A 17883-nucleotide genomic window follows, 5' to 3' on the forward strand; every position below is an offset into this window, starting at 1 on the left:
TATTTTTCTTTTTAATAAAGTTTGCTTATTTTCTGATTGATTTCATGCATATTTTTCCACAGATTCCTTGAAGAAGCTTGATGCTCTGAACTATAGTAGCTCTTACATTTCAAATGCGCCAGCTTTAAAAGATTTCATCAACAAGTATGTACTAAACTTTTTTCATTAATTTTTTTTAATCACCATTCAAATTCAATTTGAGATACTTCAGTTACTTTATCAACTCCAACTATTCATGCATGCTATTTGGTGTCAATCAATCAAACGGGACGGATTATAATTCTATTTGGTTTTTCATAAAATCCCTCTCAATAGTTGAAGATTTATAATCCATTACTGGCTTAGCGCCAAAAAGTCGATGTCAAAATATTCACAATTTCTTTATGTACAAAGTATCTCTCAGAATTTGAAAAGCTAATCAGAGCAATTAAAAAATGCTTGTAAGATATGGTGTGTGGTAGAATAAGAAATATTCTGGTGCATAATTAACATTAACCAGGAAGGAATGTTCAGAAACGGAACTACGGCTTGTCCAATGCTCATTGCTATTCCACTTAATTTATCTATTTGACAGCCATTTTTCAAAGAGAAAACAGAATGCAACTGGGTCATTTAGAAAGTATGGTGCTTTTCTTCTTAAGCCAATCGAAAGAAACAAAATTTAGGATCTAAGTTTGGAAATACCTGTATCAATTAAAGTTCACTTTGCGAAAATGACGGCAATCCATCTCCGGAAATTTTTATTCTTGACACTATTGCATTCATAAAAAGTTGTTCCACATGTGTAATGTCACACAATGTATCTTTAAGCTTCCTACCGAAATGTTTGAATCTCATGTAGCAAAATTCATTCTAGCGTGAAGGTAGGAAAATGGTCATTTTCTGTCTGAATGGGCCTGTTGCAAACTTTTGCTAGAGCAAAAATAAGAGTTGTTTCTTATAAATAATGCCTCAAAAATCACGATGAGCGCATCGGCAAAGTCTGATTGCACTTATAACTTCACAATCTGCGTAAGAAATTTGCGGTTTTTTGAGCTTTCCGCTTCAAAAACGATACTACGGCACAGGTGAACATTTTGTTAGAGGAGTCGCTCCATCGTGGGCAATATTCATCATGGCCGATGCTTGCGCAGTTCTGCGTGTAATTCGAGGAGAGTTCAAGGTCAATCAAGGCGGGCGAGAAAAATATGAACGTAAACACGTCGATTGTTATCTGGTCTAATCCTGTTCAGGTGTTATCTCGTACCATCACACGTGTTTTGGCGGATTGGCGTCGGCCATGATGAGTATTGCAGACGATGGAACGACTCCTCTAATAAAATGTTCACCTGTGCCGTGGTATCGTTTTTGAAGCAGGAAGCTCAAAAAACCGCAAGTTTCTTACGCAGATTGTGAAGTAATGAGTGCATTTCAGACTTTGCCGATGCGCTCATCGTGATTTTTGAGGCATTATCTATAAGAAACAACTCTTAGTTTTGCGCTAGCAAAAGTTTGCAACAGGCCCATTGTAGGGATTAATATTACTGTCATTCTAGCAAAGTGCAATTGTCAGTAAGTTTTTTCTCATGAAAGATGTTTCCTTTTTATTATTTTTTCTGTAAAGTAGGAAATAAGCAATTGCCCATTATTATGTAAGAAAAATTCTGTATTGATGACTAAAGTAGAAAAATGTGTATCTCTGATTTCGAAGTTGCAAACCACCGCTCATGTTTTATCTTTTCAAAAGAAAACTAAGGATCACTTTATCTTGAAATTTTGGTTAGTTTTCTTTCTAAGAAGTGAAACATAATTGGAAATTTTGAAAGGTTACAATTGAGACTTGCACTTTTCAAATTTTGAAATCGGTATACAAATCAAATCATCGCTTCTTTAATTCTTTATTAATTTCTTTGCAAAATATGACCACTTTCTGCTTAAATTTTAGGTTCTTCTTTCTTTTTTCCTCAATAACTTGATTCTCAAATTCTTAGAAGTCCTAGAATTCTCTATAGATTCTGTCTAAAATTACCTAATCATCCTGGGTTTCACAGTCTTTTTTATTTTTATCAACTTTTATGAATTTTCTTTCAGGGTGTACCTTATGAGGAGATTTGATGCCCCTTACATCAATTTAGGTGGCAAAGATCGTAAGTTGAATCCTATTTACCTCTGTCTTACGAAATTTTGAACGCTAATACCATAACTGAACTGCATTTTGCAATTCAGAACAGCTATTTCTAACTCATCTGCAAAAGCACCTATCTGCATGAGGAGACTAACGGCACATACGTTGTCTCTAAAATGAGCAAGGAATAGTAGTCCCTAATTGCAAAATGTAATCCATCTTGCTAATAACTGCAAAATAAAAGAGCTTAATTATCCATAAGAACATCAAAAAATTTGTCTTTAACTTTCTAAGAAGAAGTTCCCTCTTCCATACATGTTTACGTTACTATTTTGAGAATAAGTTAAGATAGCTCAAGAAAAATTTTACCTGATTTAAGAATTTTAAACACGGATTCTTCAGCATTGAAATATGTTTGACAAGAAGTTCAAATGATAGATACCACCAAGGGGTGTGTTCTTCTAGTTCACTGTTGATATTCTATGTGTACCATGTGGTTTCCTTTTTTTTTTTTTTTTATCATTGTGTTTTTTCTCTTCCAGCAAGTGTCTAAGTCGTATTTTGCTTTCGTGTAACTTTTAAAAACTGAGAAAATCTGTTGAGCAGTATTTTAATTTTTCTTCCGTTTTTTTTTTTCTTTTCAATTTTAGCTGTTCTCTTTCGAAGAAACGTCTTTCATGTTGATTTTCCTAAAGAGTGGGCCACTTCTGATCTAATCAGTCTCTTCAAACCTTATGGTAAGTACATTGAACCTGTTCTGGACAAATCTCAGACAAATGGAAAAGTAGCACCACAGTAAATCAGTCTAGCTCATGGTGTCTAGAACGCGAAAAACCGGAATTCATCAGGGAATGAAAATTTAAATGGAAAATCAGGGAATCTGTTCCAGAAACCGGGATCTCTTTTTCTACCGCTTAGGGATCATTTCATTTACAAATTTGGCAGTTTAATCTGACCGAGCGCCACTCTTGACTTCTTGAATTACACATTTGAAGCTTCAAATCATCAAAAGAATGGAGAAGCTTTCATTGACCATACAATATAATCATCAGGAATGCCATCGAAATTGAAATTTTGAATGTGCGCCAAAGAAATGACTGAAAGATTAATTGAAAAAGATATTTATACATGGAACTCTGGAGAAATTTATTTTTACCCTAGAAAATCCCGGGAAAGTTGGAGAAAACTTCAGTTTTTCATCCGGGAATGAGCTCCTGAAAATCAGAGAAAAATCAGAAAATGAGCCTTGTCAAAAATTCTAGACACCCTGGTCTAGCTTAAAATCTGAGCCCCGTCAGATTATTTAAAGCCTATTCAAACCTTTTCCATATGCAGAGAGTATTTTCTATTCAATAAAATTATTTTAAAGGGGCAAAGTACCGATGAAAGGAGGAGAATAATTGATATAAATACATTAATATAAAATTAATATGAAATGAATGGTCTGGACCGTACCTTGAAATGCATGCATTCATTTTCATTACAGTGAACAAAATATTAGTAGAGATACTGGAACACTGCAACCAAAAAGTGCTCTTTTTGCACCTAGCGCTTCTATTATCAATTTCCTTACTTTATCTGTGTCTCTACTTACTTTTCAAATTTTCAACCTCGGTAATCATGCATAATTAATTTATTAATCATTCAAGATATGATTTTGTTTATTTTTTATTTCCGTCCATCTCCTCTGAATTTTTAATTTTTTAATGGAACTTTTTATGCAGTCCAATAATCAAAAAAGCGTTTAATTTAACTGAGCACTGGCTTCTCTTTTTAAGGTGACGTGGATGTAGTCTGGTGCAATTCTACCTCTGCCTGGGTCTCTCTCTATGATAAAAGCAACAACACGATTCAGAAAGTTATCAAGAATCTAGTGAACTGCACTGAGCCAAAGAATTACACAGTCCGAACATTTGCCCAGTATCAAGACTATCTAGAGAGCATGTCCACCCCTGTAACGAATCCATCGCCTTTGATGGGATACCGAAAGCGAAAACTCCTGGAAATGGCTTCACCTGATGCTGGAAACTCTGCAAAAACGCCAAAGATTGAGCCAACAACCTCGAATGCATCTGAGTTAGTATCATTACATTTAAGTAGATTTCAATTATTCCTCGTTTCTCTGGCTGCAACTTTTCCAAGGTTTTCATGTGAGTTGATGTATTCTTTCCGGGAATTACTGGACAAAATTGAAAATAACGATTATCTGGAAAGAATCTATGAAAATAGAATGCAGGAACTACCATTGAATGGCTTTTTTGGAGAGGAGGAGATGCGTAAGTTCCGTCTTTTACAAGAAATTACTCCTAAAGTTCCTACCTCAAGAAAGGTGAAGTCCACAACTATAAGCACTTCAAAGTTACTGGCCAAACATTTGACTTATTCTCAGTTATACAGTTTATACCTTAGTATCTCTTGTTTAATTTGTATCCCAATTGGTGTTCTTCTTATCCCTTTGTGTGTTTATCTCTTTTTTTCAAGTGAAAAGCCGATTTAATTAAAATATGGGTAAACAAGGCTAAAAAATGATTGAACACTAAAAGGCAGGACGTTTCGAGCTGTTACCAGCTCATTTTCAGCTGCAAAAACACATAAAAACGAGGAAAAAATTGAGTTATGTTTTTGTGCTTTATCGTTATCCACACTGGGTTACTGGTGTCCTAAACACTCAATTTTTGTTTTTGTTTTTATGTGTTTTTGCAGCTGAAAATGAGCTGGTAACAGCTCGAAACATCCAGGCTGCTGTAATGTATCATTCACTGGATTCTAACGGTGCATGACTGGATTTCTTACAGTGAAGCAACTCAGGCAATTACCTTGAGCTGCAAATTGCAGAGGGGAGGGTTTTGAAAGGAACTGTAAGAAAATGGCAAAACTAACTGAAGTTAGTGATATTCTGATTGATACCAACTGCCAAAATTATATGAAGGTGTTTCTTATACATACTATTTTCAAACTGCAATAATTTGGGAAATTTTCGTCTAAATAAGTTGATCTTGGTTTCAATCGATTGCTTTTACTCCATCTCAACACGTAGCTCCATCTTAATCAGCTTAACAAGTAGCTTTATCTTGATCAGCTTAATAAGCAGCTCCATCTTGATCAGCTTAACAAGTAGCTTATTGTTAATTTTTGAAGTATGAGGTCTGTCCAGAAATTATCTGGCATTTGTTGTTTTTTGGAGTAAATGCTATCTTATGATGTGGAAGGTTTTATATCTTTCTAAGTAATCTCAAATAGACAAGATAAAATTGGCCTAGCATTATTTAACGTTCGAAGCACTTGGAGAAGTCCACTTTTGAGGATTGATGTTCTTCGATGCTCTCAACCGTTTTGAATCAGTTACTTTTCTATGGAGTTTAGAGGTTCAGGAAGAACCAAAGATTTCAAGGCACTAGGCATTAGGCTGAATATGGAATGTGGTATTTGAGTGATGCTGTGCTTAACCAAGAACTGCTAAATAAGATAATAGGAATGAGCTCGGAGCATTGTTTTTTTGAAGCATCCAGCTGTTGCTTGCTCTTAATTTAAGGTCGTATGTGTAGTATGGCATCCTGTATTCCCTACTATTAAGTTTCTTGATAATTGTCTCTGTTAATTGTTTGGCCCTCAAGAGCCTTTATGATAGACAACATCCCTGTTGTAGGCAAAATCGTCAGCATTGCCTTGGCACTGCTGCGACTCTTCCATCAAAATCGAAACTCTTTTTCCATTGTCTCTTTTGAATCATCTGCAAATGCATACTAATCATTTAGATTGTTTTTGATGACGTTTTGTTGAGCTTGAGGCAAAAATTGGTACAAATTTTTTTAGCAAAATTGTAGGGTTTTCGGCTACTCATAATGAAAGAAACAAATATTGAGCTTTTAGCCAATTTTCTTTTTAATAATGAATAAACTCAAGCCATGCCTTAAAAAAACAGTTTACAAGAGAATGTTTATTTAAAATTTACCTTAATATGGCGATCATAGCAAACGTTTGCTATTGTTCCAATTGAGGACGCCGCACCAAGAACAGCCTATAACTGGAAACCGCGTTTTGAGAAAAATGCATTTTAAGTTTTGTTTTTTATGTACTGCGCAGACTTTTCTCTGCAGGTACCCTGTTTTGGTGTTTTTGGGTGACCTAACCCTTCTATTGAAGGATGCCGGGTAGATTTTGCAATACATTTTGGGTTTACACTCTAATATATTTAATTTAAAAAAGCGGTTTATAGGCCATTATTACGCCCAACAGTCATTTTGGTGGCAATATGAAGTATAAATCATTTTAATCATGCATGATTAACGCAAAATGAAAGAATATCGATAGTGAGTAAAGAAAGGGCACCTTTCAGGCCCTTAAGTTTATAGGCCCGTTTATAGGTCGTTCTTGCACCCATCGATCCAGAGACCTGACTTAACTCGGGAAAAAAAAGGTTTTTCGACCTCGAACCGTTACCTATCTATATTCTGTCGCTACCACGGCATAGTCCAGGGTACGTAGAATCCAAAAAGCAGATGGGCGTAATAACGACTTATACGCCCATAGGCTGTTCTTGGTGCGGTGTCCTCAATTTTAAGGTGAAGTTTAAATAAACATTCTCTTACACGATGATTTTTTAAGCATGGCCTGAGTTTACTTATTATTAAAAAGAAAATCGGCTAAAAGCTCAATATTTGTCTCTTTCAAATTTTTTTTGTTTGCTTGCTTGGTCGAACATATATTGAACAAATCACTATATTCCCAACTGACTTGTCAAACTTACTCATCAATCATTTGCCAACTATTAACTGATGATGGGGCACTGCACTGGGGCAGTACACCTGAACTTAGAACTCTGGGCAAAGTTCAGTCCCAGCCACAGCCTGTTATCTGCCGCAGATATCAGAATGAAAACAAGGCTGGATACTCTCAGGACAGACCTTGTGCAGCATTAATCCAGGTCTGTATTAATGAGACAGCCTTTGTTAGTGTCTGCATGATATAGCAGCACAAAGAACAAATCTACCAACAACCATGTGGATGCGGTATAGGCATTGTGTCTTAACAACAGTACCTGATAGAGGAAATTATAGAATCTAAAAAAGTTGTAAAATAAATTTTAAGTATTTTAACTAGTAACTCATTGAACGTGTAATTTACATATTCTATGAGTGGTGGATTTAGTATTTTAGACTGTTTGAACAATCAAAATTGAGGCAAAAAGAAACGATGTATAATAAAAAATAGCTCTCCTGGCCTTGACTCTCTTTACAATATTTATAGTGGGTGCAAGGAATTCTTTGTGGTAAAATGCACTTCCGAAGTACACAACCTTCATCAGTTTCGATTATTTCAACTTCTCTCATTGGTAAATTAGTGACCGCTCCTCGAAATTTTCTCTAGCTTATCAAGCTTGAGTTTCTCGCTCTTTGATGTAAAAGTATGCTGCAATTATGTAAAATGGGGTGAATTTACAGATGAACTGGTGTAGCTAACTCCCAGTTGAAAAGGTTTGAGTGCTACGAAGAAAAACAGGTAGCTTCATGAAGGTGCTTTAAATATTTTGAATCGGAAGAAAAAATGGAGGGATCCTTTCCATGTAATTTAATGACTCAACAAACTGACATAATAACTGCCTGCTGCTTACAGCAGCTAGAGCTACAAGAAGATTTGTCCTTAATAGAAAATCGCTCAAAAATGACGCAGCTTAGCATTTAGAAGAAAAAGTGCATTCATTTCTCACACGGATGGTGAGAGGGTGCGCTCAAGCTTGTATGTAATTTTTGAGCTTTTTCTGTAAGGATCACCTCTCTTGTTTGCTTTACCTACTGTTTGCAATAAATTTATTTTGTCCCAAGAAACGCAATGTTATGAGCTGAGAAATATAATTTTTCCTACTTATTTTAAAATGTATCGCCCTGTGAGGAGAGTATGTATATGGCAGACAAACATTTCATTGCAGAATTTTTCAGGTAGTGTCATCGTAGAGTAAAAACCAGGAGGCCTCATGTAAGAGCAGAATCAATCATCAGGAAAGGGGTCCTATTTTTCCGTCAAATGACGTCAAGGGAATTCACATTTAATCGTTTGGCGTTTGGACTTCATTTCGCAATTAAAAACTGCTACTTTTGTCTCGTCCATAAAAAAATTTATCCACCCAGGGAAGTAATGACACATACGGTGTTTCTAAAATGAGCAGGAAATAGAAGTTCTTTATTGCAAAATGTAGTTCATTTAATTCTTAACTCAAGGATATTTTTAATTTTTTTACTCCGTTGAAAATCTTAGCTACAATATATTTTCATCACTCTTATATTTTCCATGTCTCACTTCATGCCATTGTTATTTTTAAGCATGTTCTATGTAGAATTAATTATTTTGGTACACCCCATTTTGAACATTATAGAATCACAGCCTGTCTTCTGCTTCAAACATTTGACTCAGAATTTTTTACGCTTCATACTCAATTTATCCTGAATACCATATATTGTGACTCCTTAAACACATTTGTCTATCAAACAAAATTGTTTGTAAAATCTTACCCGAAATGCATCGCTGCAAGTTTAAAATTAATTCAACCTTAATAAACCTCCAATGTTCAAAAATTCATCAAGATATTTTGAATACTTATCTCTGAAGATAACTGAAGTTTTATGGCTTCATTCTTTGATTACAATTCTCCTAATGGTTGTTTTCTTTATTCAAATTTTACCTAAGAATTATCAATCAGTACTGAGGACCCCAATTTCAATCGGAATATTATGCTATGTACGTATCATCATTTAAGGTTAATTTCCCTCATCAACCACACATTTAAATTTTTTTTTTTTTTTTTTTTTTTTTTTTTTTTTTTTTTTTTTTTCCAAAATTAAAATGACCTTATTCAGCCAGATTAGTCATTTAATGACGATTTCATTACCATAAAATATTTCATTTCATAAGTTATTATAATATTAACATTGTTGCTCTGTGGTAAAGTCATAATATTGCACTTCTGGTTCTACTTGACATTATTACACAGCTACAATTTATGACTAAGTCGTTGAATTTATTTTTTCGGAGAGACATTAAAATTCAAACCCTCATCCAAAGCAAGCATTTATATAGATATGCTGGGTTCTTTAAAATAATAATTCCTATTATCTATACTCAATTTTGGTTTAAATTATCTTTCCTCAGAGAATAAAAAAAAAAATCTTACTTTTTTGTTTGTACTAATGAAAAGAAATAGCTTGCTTTTTATTTTTTACTCTCCTGTAATGATGACTATCTTGGAGATTTTATATCTACTTCAGAGATTCTATAATAGTCTGAGTGCATGAAACTGTAGAATTTTTGCTATTTATTCTCATGGACAATTGCCGTAGTCGCAGAATCGTGTTTTGATGGTTCGAGCTAATATATTAGTAGAAATTTATGAGATCAATCCAAATTTCAAATTCATTGTCAAGTATCTGTGGAGGATATCACCTATCACAAAACTTAGTATATGACATCATCCACTGCAATAGTGCATACCGTGGTTTCTTCCACCTTGCTTTCATCCGTGTTTTATGTCAAGTGATCAGTGCGAATGTGTGTATCACTAATTGATCAAACCAAGATGGGAGAAACTATGATAGACCTGTATGTATTACTGCAGTGGACGATGTCACATGCCACGTTTTTTGATGGGCCATATTTTTGTTAACATCTGCTGTACAAAGAAAAGCAGTTTAACTGATCGTGTTATAATTTGCTGATTAATAAGCTCAAACCATCAGAACATGATTTTGTACGAAAATAAATAAGCCAATGCCATGTAAATTGGAAATTTGATTTACTCATATTAATGGTACACATCAACAGTAAAATCCTATTCTTTAGCTTGATAAAATTTACAATTTACATTGCTTGGTTGATTCATTTTTTTAAGAATTCTATCTGGTGATGTTGAGCATTAATTGATTATGATTTTATTCTGCGTTTAGTGCAACTGACCCATTTGAAAGGTCAATCTGACCAATTTTTTCTCAATATCTAAGAAAAATCGTAAAATTTGAGTTGTAGAAAATAATCAAATATGAAGAATAACAAGAAGAGCTTATCTAAAATGACTAGTTATTTTTTTTTTTTTACTCAAAAGGGAAAAAATACTTTCAAAATAGTTAATGCTTGATGATGATCACCCTATTTACCTCTTTTTCTTGCTGTTAAATGATTGACCTAATAATGCACTGCCGATTAGCAAGTGTCCTCCTCTTCTTGTTATATCATAAAAAGAAAATTATGTGATCTCCTCTTATATCATTTACAAGGCCTCCTTAAAAATTTTAAATTGAAACTGAAAACAAAAACAAATCCAGGAAGCAGCTAATTACATATGAAGTTTGTTAGGTTACTGGTTCCAATACTTCCCAAGCAGAGCTGTATTGCTTGGACAAGGAGAGAATTATTCTTGTATTTCATATCCTCGAAGAAAACGATTTTTTGGGGTATCTAAGCCGAAGAGTAATCTACATGTCCGAAACTTCTAAATAAATAATTATTTTACTTATTTCGCGTAAAATCTTAATGTTCTTAGAAGAGCAGAGTGTGTCTAACTTAAAACTGCATTTAGTTTCTTTATCTTGCTTTCAGTCCAAAGAAACTTCGAACTTTTTTTGATGCCTGTGGATCATCAGAATCTAATTTGGGCTGTTGGTTCAGGACTGTATTTTTTTTGGGTGGGTGCTGGCTTTGACCTATTACTTTGCGTTGATAAGGTGTTTTTGATGTTGGTTTTGAATTCTTCTGACTTCGCCCATTGAACAGCAATATGTCAGAAAACGGGTCTCTTCTGCCGAGAATAGGTTTTTTGTGGGATAGATCAACATTTGATGCGTTTTTTGATCCTAATGGGACTGTTCGTATGTGAATCTCAATTTCAGGGATGACTTGACTTGAATCAGAGGTATGAGTAATCGGTGAATCAATATCTGTGAATTTAGAGGCTCCTCTTTCCTTCGCCGCCTCAGACTTAGATTGAATTAATGAATCAAAAAAATCTGGGAGAAGGTTCTTGTCGAATATACTCTGATGCAGGAAGCTTTCATTAGGGTCAATAGCCAGAACAGATTCACCCAGTCTGTTTTTATAATTTCCATCTGGTGAATCGGTGGCAACCAGTTGATCAAGAATTGACGCTAGATCACTTTGATCAGTGATTTTCATCTGCGCATGAGCAGATTTGTTTGCAGAATACAAATCGTATATATAGATCTCTGTGTTTGGTATCTTGTACAAAGGGATTCCAGCTGGTTTTGTAATTGATTTTGTGGTAACAACAGGAAAATTTAAACTTTTTAAAGTATTATATTCCTCCTTTTTTCCTTTGTCTATTTGATTAGAAAATTTTAAATTGCTCTGGTTTCTTTTACTTGAGTTCGAACAAAGATCTGGATTTAAAAATCCCGTGTGATCTTCCATTTTCTTAGTGAGGGTTGCGCCTTTGCCAGGCTCAGATTCACACTCATGTCTGTATCTCTTGTCGATTTCTTTAACAATATCCGCAACAATTCGAGCAGTCAAAGCCGTGATTTCCCCAGTTTTAAAATCCATTTTTTTTACTTCAGAATATTCCTCGCCAGATGCATCATGAGTTTCTTGTTTGGAATTGCTCTCTTGGTACGTTTTTCCTCCAGACCTTTCTCCTACACCCAGAAATTCGGAATTTTTGTTTGAGCTCTTAGGAGAAGATAATGGGACTTTACTTACAGTTTTGCTTGAATTGTCTGCCATTGAGTTGTTGCGTTTTCTAATTTTGACACTTCGGTTCATTTTCCGACCCGTCTTTGTAAAGCTGCTCTCATCCTGTGAGTTATGAGCTTGCAAATTACTATCATCAAATCTACTAGTTTGCTTTGCTGTTAACTCACTTGTTCTCTGATTTGCACCCAGTGTATTCTCTTTTGCCGCAGAGTGCGAGTATGTTTCCTTACAACCATAAGTTGCTGTCGGTCCATAATAAAGGTCCTGTTCTCTAAAGATATTGAAGGGATCCTGCAGAAATCTAGCAGCAACCGTCCTAACTGATGTTTGATCTTGTTTGCTTTTAGTTATATTCCGGATGTTATTGAGAAGGTCTGTCATATTCGGGCGACTGTCAAAAAATTTTGTCCCGGTCTGTTTGTTGGCGTCCGTGCGACTTTTCAAAACTTTTACGTCTACTTGCGAGGTATGCTTAACTTCGTTTTCGGCGGCTTCATTTTTGTATACTTTTTCCTGATCTCCTGCTCCAGACTTTCCTCCGATGTAAGGTGCTAGCAAAGAATACAAATCGGCAAGCACTTCATTCCTTTGAAGTGTCGAAAGTGGTAAAACCTCTTTTTTAATGTTTTTGTCTAAGTTTCGAAAATCATCATCTTTCATTTTCTGGAAGAGCTCGAGACTCTTCCCCTCATCTCCAGACTTACCAAGTATGGCATCAAAAATGTTTGATACATCCGAGCTTTTATTCGTCAGGTGTTGCCCGTTGACCCCATCCGATGTAGATGACAATTCCGCCAACTGTGAGAGTAAGTTTGCCTCTAAATGTTTTTCTTCCCTTTCGTGATGCTCATTTTGGGGGAAAACATTTCGAAGTAATTCGTCAAATTTTTTGTCTTCAGATTGCCTCAGTCCATTCAGATTTGTTCTGGGGGGAAAAGAACGTATTTATAGGTATGAAAAATACCTTACATATGTTCAACTCATAATTAAAATTTTTTACCTGTCTCAAAGCTATTGCCTCTCAGGCTTTGTTCATTAAAAGCACTCCTACCAACCATATCAAAGAACTTCAGCATGAAAAATCTAAAATTTAAAGTGAAAACCTATACCAGTCCTTTAACGAATATCTACTCTCCTCTCAGAATCCCGTTTTGATATGAAATAACTTAAAAAGATGACGTCTATCTGTTAATGTAGGTGTGTGTGGGTTTTTTTTTTTTTTTTTTTTTTTCGTGAATTGCAACATTTCAAAGTCAAAGAACAGGTACCATCACTACGGTTCACAGTAAGGTTGCAGTAATTGTGTCCCAATTTTCACATCCGTTTTTCCTTTTTTTTCTTTTTGAAACCTTATTTGGCCTTTGTAAGGCCTCAAGGCCTCATTTTACAACTTTTCTCCCGAATCTAAATATGACACTTCATTGCCAGTATAGAGCAGAGCACTGCAAGTTCAAGCCTCGCGCTATGGCGCCTTCAATTTTGCAGATGCAACACTGACGTCCATGAAGCTCGAATAATCGTATCTCTGCGCCGTTATCAACTCGCCCTCTTTCCCTTGCTCTGTTTCCATATTGTGTTGGTTCCGTTTTTCTTATTTGTAACGATGCATGTGAGCAACAGCCGAAGATAGGTATACGAGAGACGCAAGCGGAGCTCGGTTTCTAAATTTTCTCCCGAATCTGAGCTAGACCTTGTTGGCAGCCTAGAACGAAAAATTTTGGTTTCACGCCTAGTTCCACCGCGCCTTCAATTTTGTGGATGCAACATGGACATCCATCATTCCATCAAGCACGAATGGCTGCATCTCTGCACTGCCATCAACACGCGTTGAGGTGTCTCTTAGTTTTGAAATTCGAGAAAAGTTATGGATAAGTTTTCCAAAATATGCTATGATGTGTGCAAATCAATAATCATTTGGAAAAAAATTAAATTTAAAAAAAATAAATACAAAATATTGATAAGTAAAACAAGTTCTCTCAAGTGCCCTGAAAGGCGCAAGTCTAAAAATCGATGTTTTAGCGAGGGTTGTGTCGTGTTAGGGAATTTTTATCTGATGACTACCCCTATATACCTTAAGCCGGGTCAAAGTGGTCCGAATATTTCTTCTCCGCGAGTTACATACGGCGGATGAGTAGGGGTGGTGAGAATGAGCTAGTATGTTATCCAGAATGTGAAAATTTCAAAAAAAAGTAATTCGAACCTTCAAAAACATAGAACTACTATTGATAATACTTCAAAAACTATCTGAATTAATGAATTTTAATACGGGTTAATTTGAATCTATTTGGGCGCGTATAAAAAAGTCTCGGGCATCTGAAGGATGAATGATTTATGATACCTTAAGAAAAACTGTTGTAGAGTTTTTTTTTTATTATTATTATTATTATTTTCATGGTTCATAATGTAAAAAAGTTTTTATTTCCAGTTTTACGGGTGCTAATTTTCGGTGTGAAAAGACAGGGAATCCTAATTATTTTGTTCAGAGATATGTGAACTGTGAAGAGGTCATGGAATTTTTCCGTACCGACTCTGTAACCATTGGCGGATCCAGCAATTTGGCAACACCGGATTCCCTCCATTCGATTTCCTTCGATCGATTCCTGGAGGGGCAAGGGGCTCCGACAAGAATCGATTATTTAGCATGGGTTTAAATTGAGGAAATCCGGTGTTCAGGGTGTCTACAAGTCCGGAATTTCCGGAAATAATACTGACTTTTTAAGGGCGGTCAGGAAGTACTGTTAAAGTGCGGAAATTCGGCAAGGAGGTCCGGAATTTTTGTCATTTTTGTTGCAATTTGAGCGAGAAATTCAAATTTTTGAACTTTTTCGAATTTCGTCAAATGGTGGTACTGAAAAAGTACTTAATTTTCCTATCGAGGAGGTATTAAAATTCTTGGGAATGTACTGAAAAAGTACCTACTGTAAAAGTACTGATTTTTGATCATCCTGTTTTAGTAGACACCCTGGGTGTTGCCAAATTTGTGGATTCGCCTTTGCTGTAAACATCATGTGGCACTGTAAATATCAGGCGTCAGTTCTCAAATATTACATATATTCTCCTAAATATTATAAATATACTTTTAAATTCATCACTTTTCAGTTTCTAATTCAAAATATCGTGCGTGTGCCGGAAGGTCTTACCGTGACTCTGTCCCAACGAGCGATGTCCCGAAGCTGAGGAAAATGAGGAAACGTCGCAGTGTCATTCTTCCCACCTTCGCGAGAAACTCGCGTCTATTTAGCGATAATCTCTTTGCATTTCTTCCTACCTCACCGTGTTAGCAACTCGCGAGAATATTTGTAATCAGTTTGTTTTGTTTTCTGTCGTCACGTAGTTTTAAAGAGAGGTTAGGTCGGCCAATCATATGATCCTCGAAGCCTGTGATTCGCAGCTAGAGCCAAAGACAAAGTATTTTAGATACCTCGCACCACTATGTTTCTTGTACTGCCGTGCTAAGAAAAAACGCCGTATGAACATTCGATAGTTGCCAAATTTCCCCCGATTAATCATGCATTTTTCAGGAGAGCTACTCATATTTTTACTTGAAATTTTCAGGAATTTTAAATCCAATTGCGAACAAAATCGTCTGAAAAATTTGAAGCAAAACATTTAAAAAATTTCCAGTAATTTCGGTTTTTATTGAGGGGGATCTGGCAACGCTGAAGGCTCATACGGCGTTTTTCCTTAGCACGGCAGTATATCGACGGTGGAACTCCCACCGTCGCCTTTTTCTCAAAATCCTTCGTAGCTTCTCACGTGGGTCTACGCGAGCCACTTGTGGGGGGGGGGGGGGGGGGGGCAAAACGAAGGTCTTTCTTTTAACGACCAGTGGAACGCTCGAATTCCACCGTTTTTCTGCAAGTTTTCCGAGTCGCGAGGAATAATCTCCCAAAAACTCGTTCGAAGTGAGCGTCTTCAAAGCGTGGAAGTCAACGCAGCAAATTCCACACGGATCGTCCGCTCTGATTCGTTGATGCGACGATCACTCACACATGCGTAGAACACTCCAGTGGATTGCATTTTGCAAAAAGGAACCAAAAGCATTCCTATGTTGCTAGGATTGTACAACGTACATTCTTTGAAATAGAATTACTGAAATCATGCCACGAGTACATTCTTTGAAATAGAATTACTGAAATCATGCCACGAATTAAATTTACAAAGGTTTTCGTATTGAATTAATAGTTTATTGGGAGTAAAGATAAAACTGGTTTAGATGCTCAGTTTATATTCGCAAGGTAAAAAAAGTCGCACGATTTTAGCGACATTGTCATGCTCTTGGTTCCTTTTTGTAGAATGCAATGCCGGTGTTGTAGGTACCTTTTCGCGGAGTTACATCCGCCTTGTTGAAATAGCTTCGCAAATTCGAGCGTCTGATGGACCGCGCTACGATGCGGAGCAGTAGCGTGGCGTGCTCTGCGATGTATCTACTGATACGCCACTCAAACCTATGAAAAAAGATCGATTACCAGGGTGTTCGCAGCGAACACCTTAGTAATCGATTCTTTACCATAGCTTCAAATGGCAAGATATCGATAATCGATCATTCACGCCACGCCACTGATGCGGAGAAGGATTCATAGCGATCCTTAACGATCCATTTCCTTGGTGTGATGCAGAGATGGCGACGGCGAGGACGAGGAAAGCTCCAACAACCTGACTGGAGAGTCGGCCGAGATGGAGGAGGGCTCGGAAAATGGCAGCGCCGAGACGGACGGAGAGGAGGAGGCTACATCGGCCGAGGAGGAGGAAGGAGAGACCTCGGAGAATGGTGAAGAGGTGGAAGAGGAAGAGAGAAGAAGAAGAAGAAGAAGAAGAAGACGAACTTGACGAGAACGGAGTCGAAGAACTCAAAAGCAAAGGTAAATCTGTCGTTTTACCTTCAGAGCTGTTAGTAAGTACACGAGAATAGAAGACAAAAAGAGAGTAGTAGTCAGTGTTCGAAACTCACAGGCGCCAACCGCCATGGCGCCTAAAAAATGAAGACTCTGCGCCAACGTGGCCCCTAAAAACTGCCCCCTAAAAATCTAAATTTTCATATCAGGTGATTATTCGAAATTTTCAGCACTACAAGTGAAAGCTTTCTCTATTCTTCACGATTTCATCCTTTGTGCTTTTGTCTTCCCCAAGTTACAGCTATTTACTAGTTCTGTCGGATACATCTCGCATCTAACTTTTCACTAAATGCGCCGTAATATACAGGCAATAAGTCAATTTGGCCCCTAAAAAATCTTCAATGGCGCCTAAAAATCGCGCTTGATGCGCCACTTGACTCCTAAAACTCAAAAGTGAGTTTCGAACACTGGTAGTAGTAGTAGTAGTAGTAGTAGTAGTAGTAGTAGTAGTAGTAGTAGTAGTAAAGATAAGTTTATTTTAATACGGCGCTTTAGCATCTAAGGCCATTTACACCTCTGTGTGTTTATAAAGAAAGAAAGAAAGAAAGATAGTAGTAGTAGTAGTAAGATAGTTTATTTTAAAGCGGTGCTTTAGCATCTAAGGCCATTTACTCCTGTGTGTGTTTACATGGAAATCAAGGTAACAAAAACCGTCACCTTCCGGCCAAAGTATCACAAGCGCCATGCGAGGTTCCAAAATTGTTGCCGCCATTTTATTATTTTACAGAGACACTTTTCAACGAAGCCGTCCGAAAATTTTACTGAATTTTCTTAGTGCTGCCAATTTTAACGGAAATTTTCAAACAGATTCGACCAAAAATTTCTCTGTAAAACAATAAAAACCGGACGATTTTGACCTTGTTTTTGTTTTTATTACGCTTCTCTCTAAAATTTCTGAAAATTCCGTGAATATGTTGCATTTATCTAGACTATATTATAATAGCTTGGCACTCTAATGTTAGCGTTTCTTTTCTGTCATTGTCATGAGTGCAGAAATGAAGTTTTGAGAAAATGCATTTTTCAAATCTTTACAAGCAGGAAATCATATTGAATAGATACCATCCATTTTCCCGAAAACTATCGAAATCAGAGGCTTCACTCGTGGAAATCAACATGTATTGTGATAATAATTAAGAATAGACAAAATTTTCCCTTGACTGAATAACTAGATTTTCTGTATTGATTATATGT

General features: G+C 36.3%; 1 protein-coding gene across 2 annotated transcripts in view; it reads left to right on the forward strand.

Moving 5' to 3' along the window:
* LOC109037606 (poly(A)-specific ribonuclease PARN) overlaps positions 1-17883 on the forward strand; it is a 31439-nt gene that overhangs the window by 12736 nt on the left and 820 nt on the right. The window contains exons 10-15 of one of the 2 annotated variants that reach the window (XM_072299202.1): positions 63-144; positions 2071-2126; positions 2755-2841; positions 3883-4180; positions 12145-12263; positions 16417-16590. In XM_072299202.1, the coding sequence (XP_072155303.1) occupies positions 63-144; positions 2071-2126; positions 2755-2841; positions 3883-4180; positions 12145-12263; positions 16417-16457 (683 nt within the window). In that variant the 3' untranslated portion in view covers positions 16458-16590. Of the gene's footprint in view, positions 1-62; positions 145-2070; positions 2127-2754; positions 2842-3882; positions 4181-12144; positions 12264-16416; positions 16660-17883 lie in introns of those variants that run through there. The other variant, XM_019052366.2, reaches the window with a different exon arrangement.

Source organism: Bemisia tabaci, chromosome 4, assembly GCF_918797505.1.
Source record: "Bemisia tabaci chromosome 4, PGI_BMITA_v3".
NCBI classification, from domain to species: Eukaryota; Metazoa; Arthropoda; class Insecta; order Hemiptera; family Aleyrodidae; genus Bemisia; species Bemisia tabaci.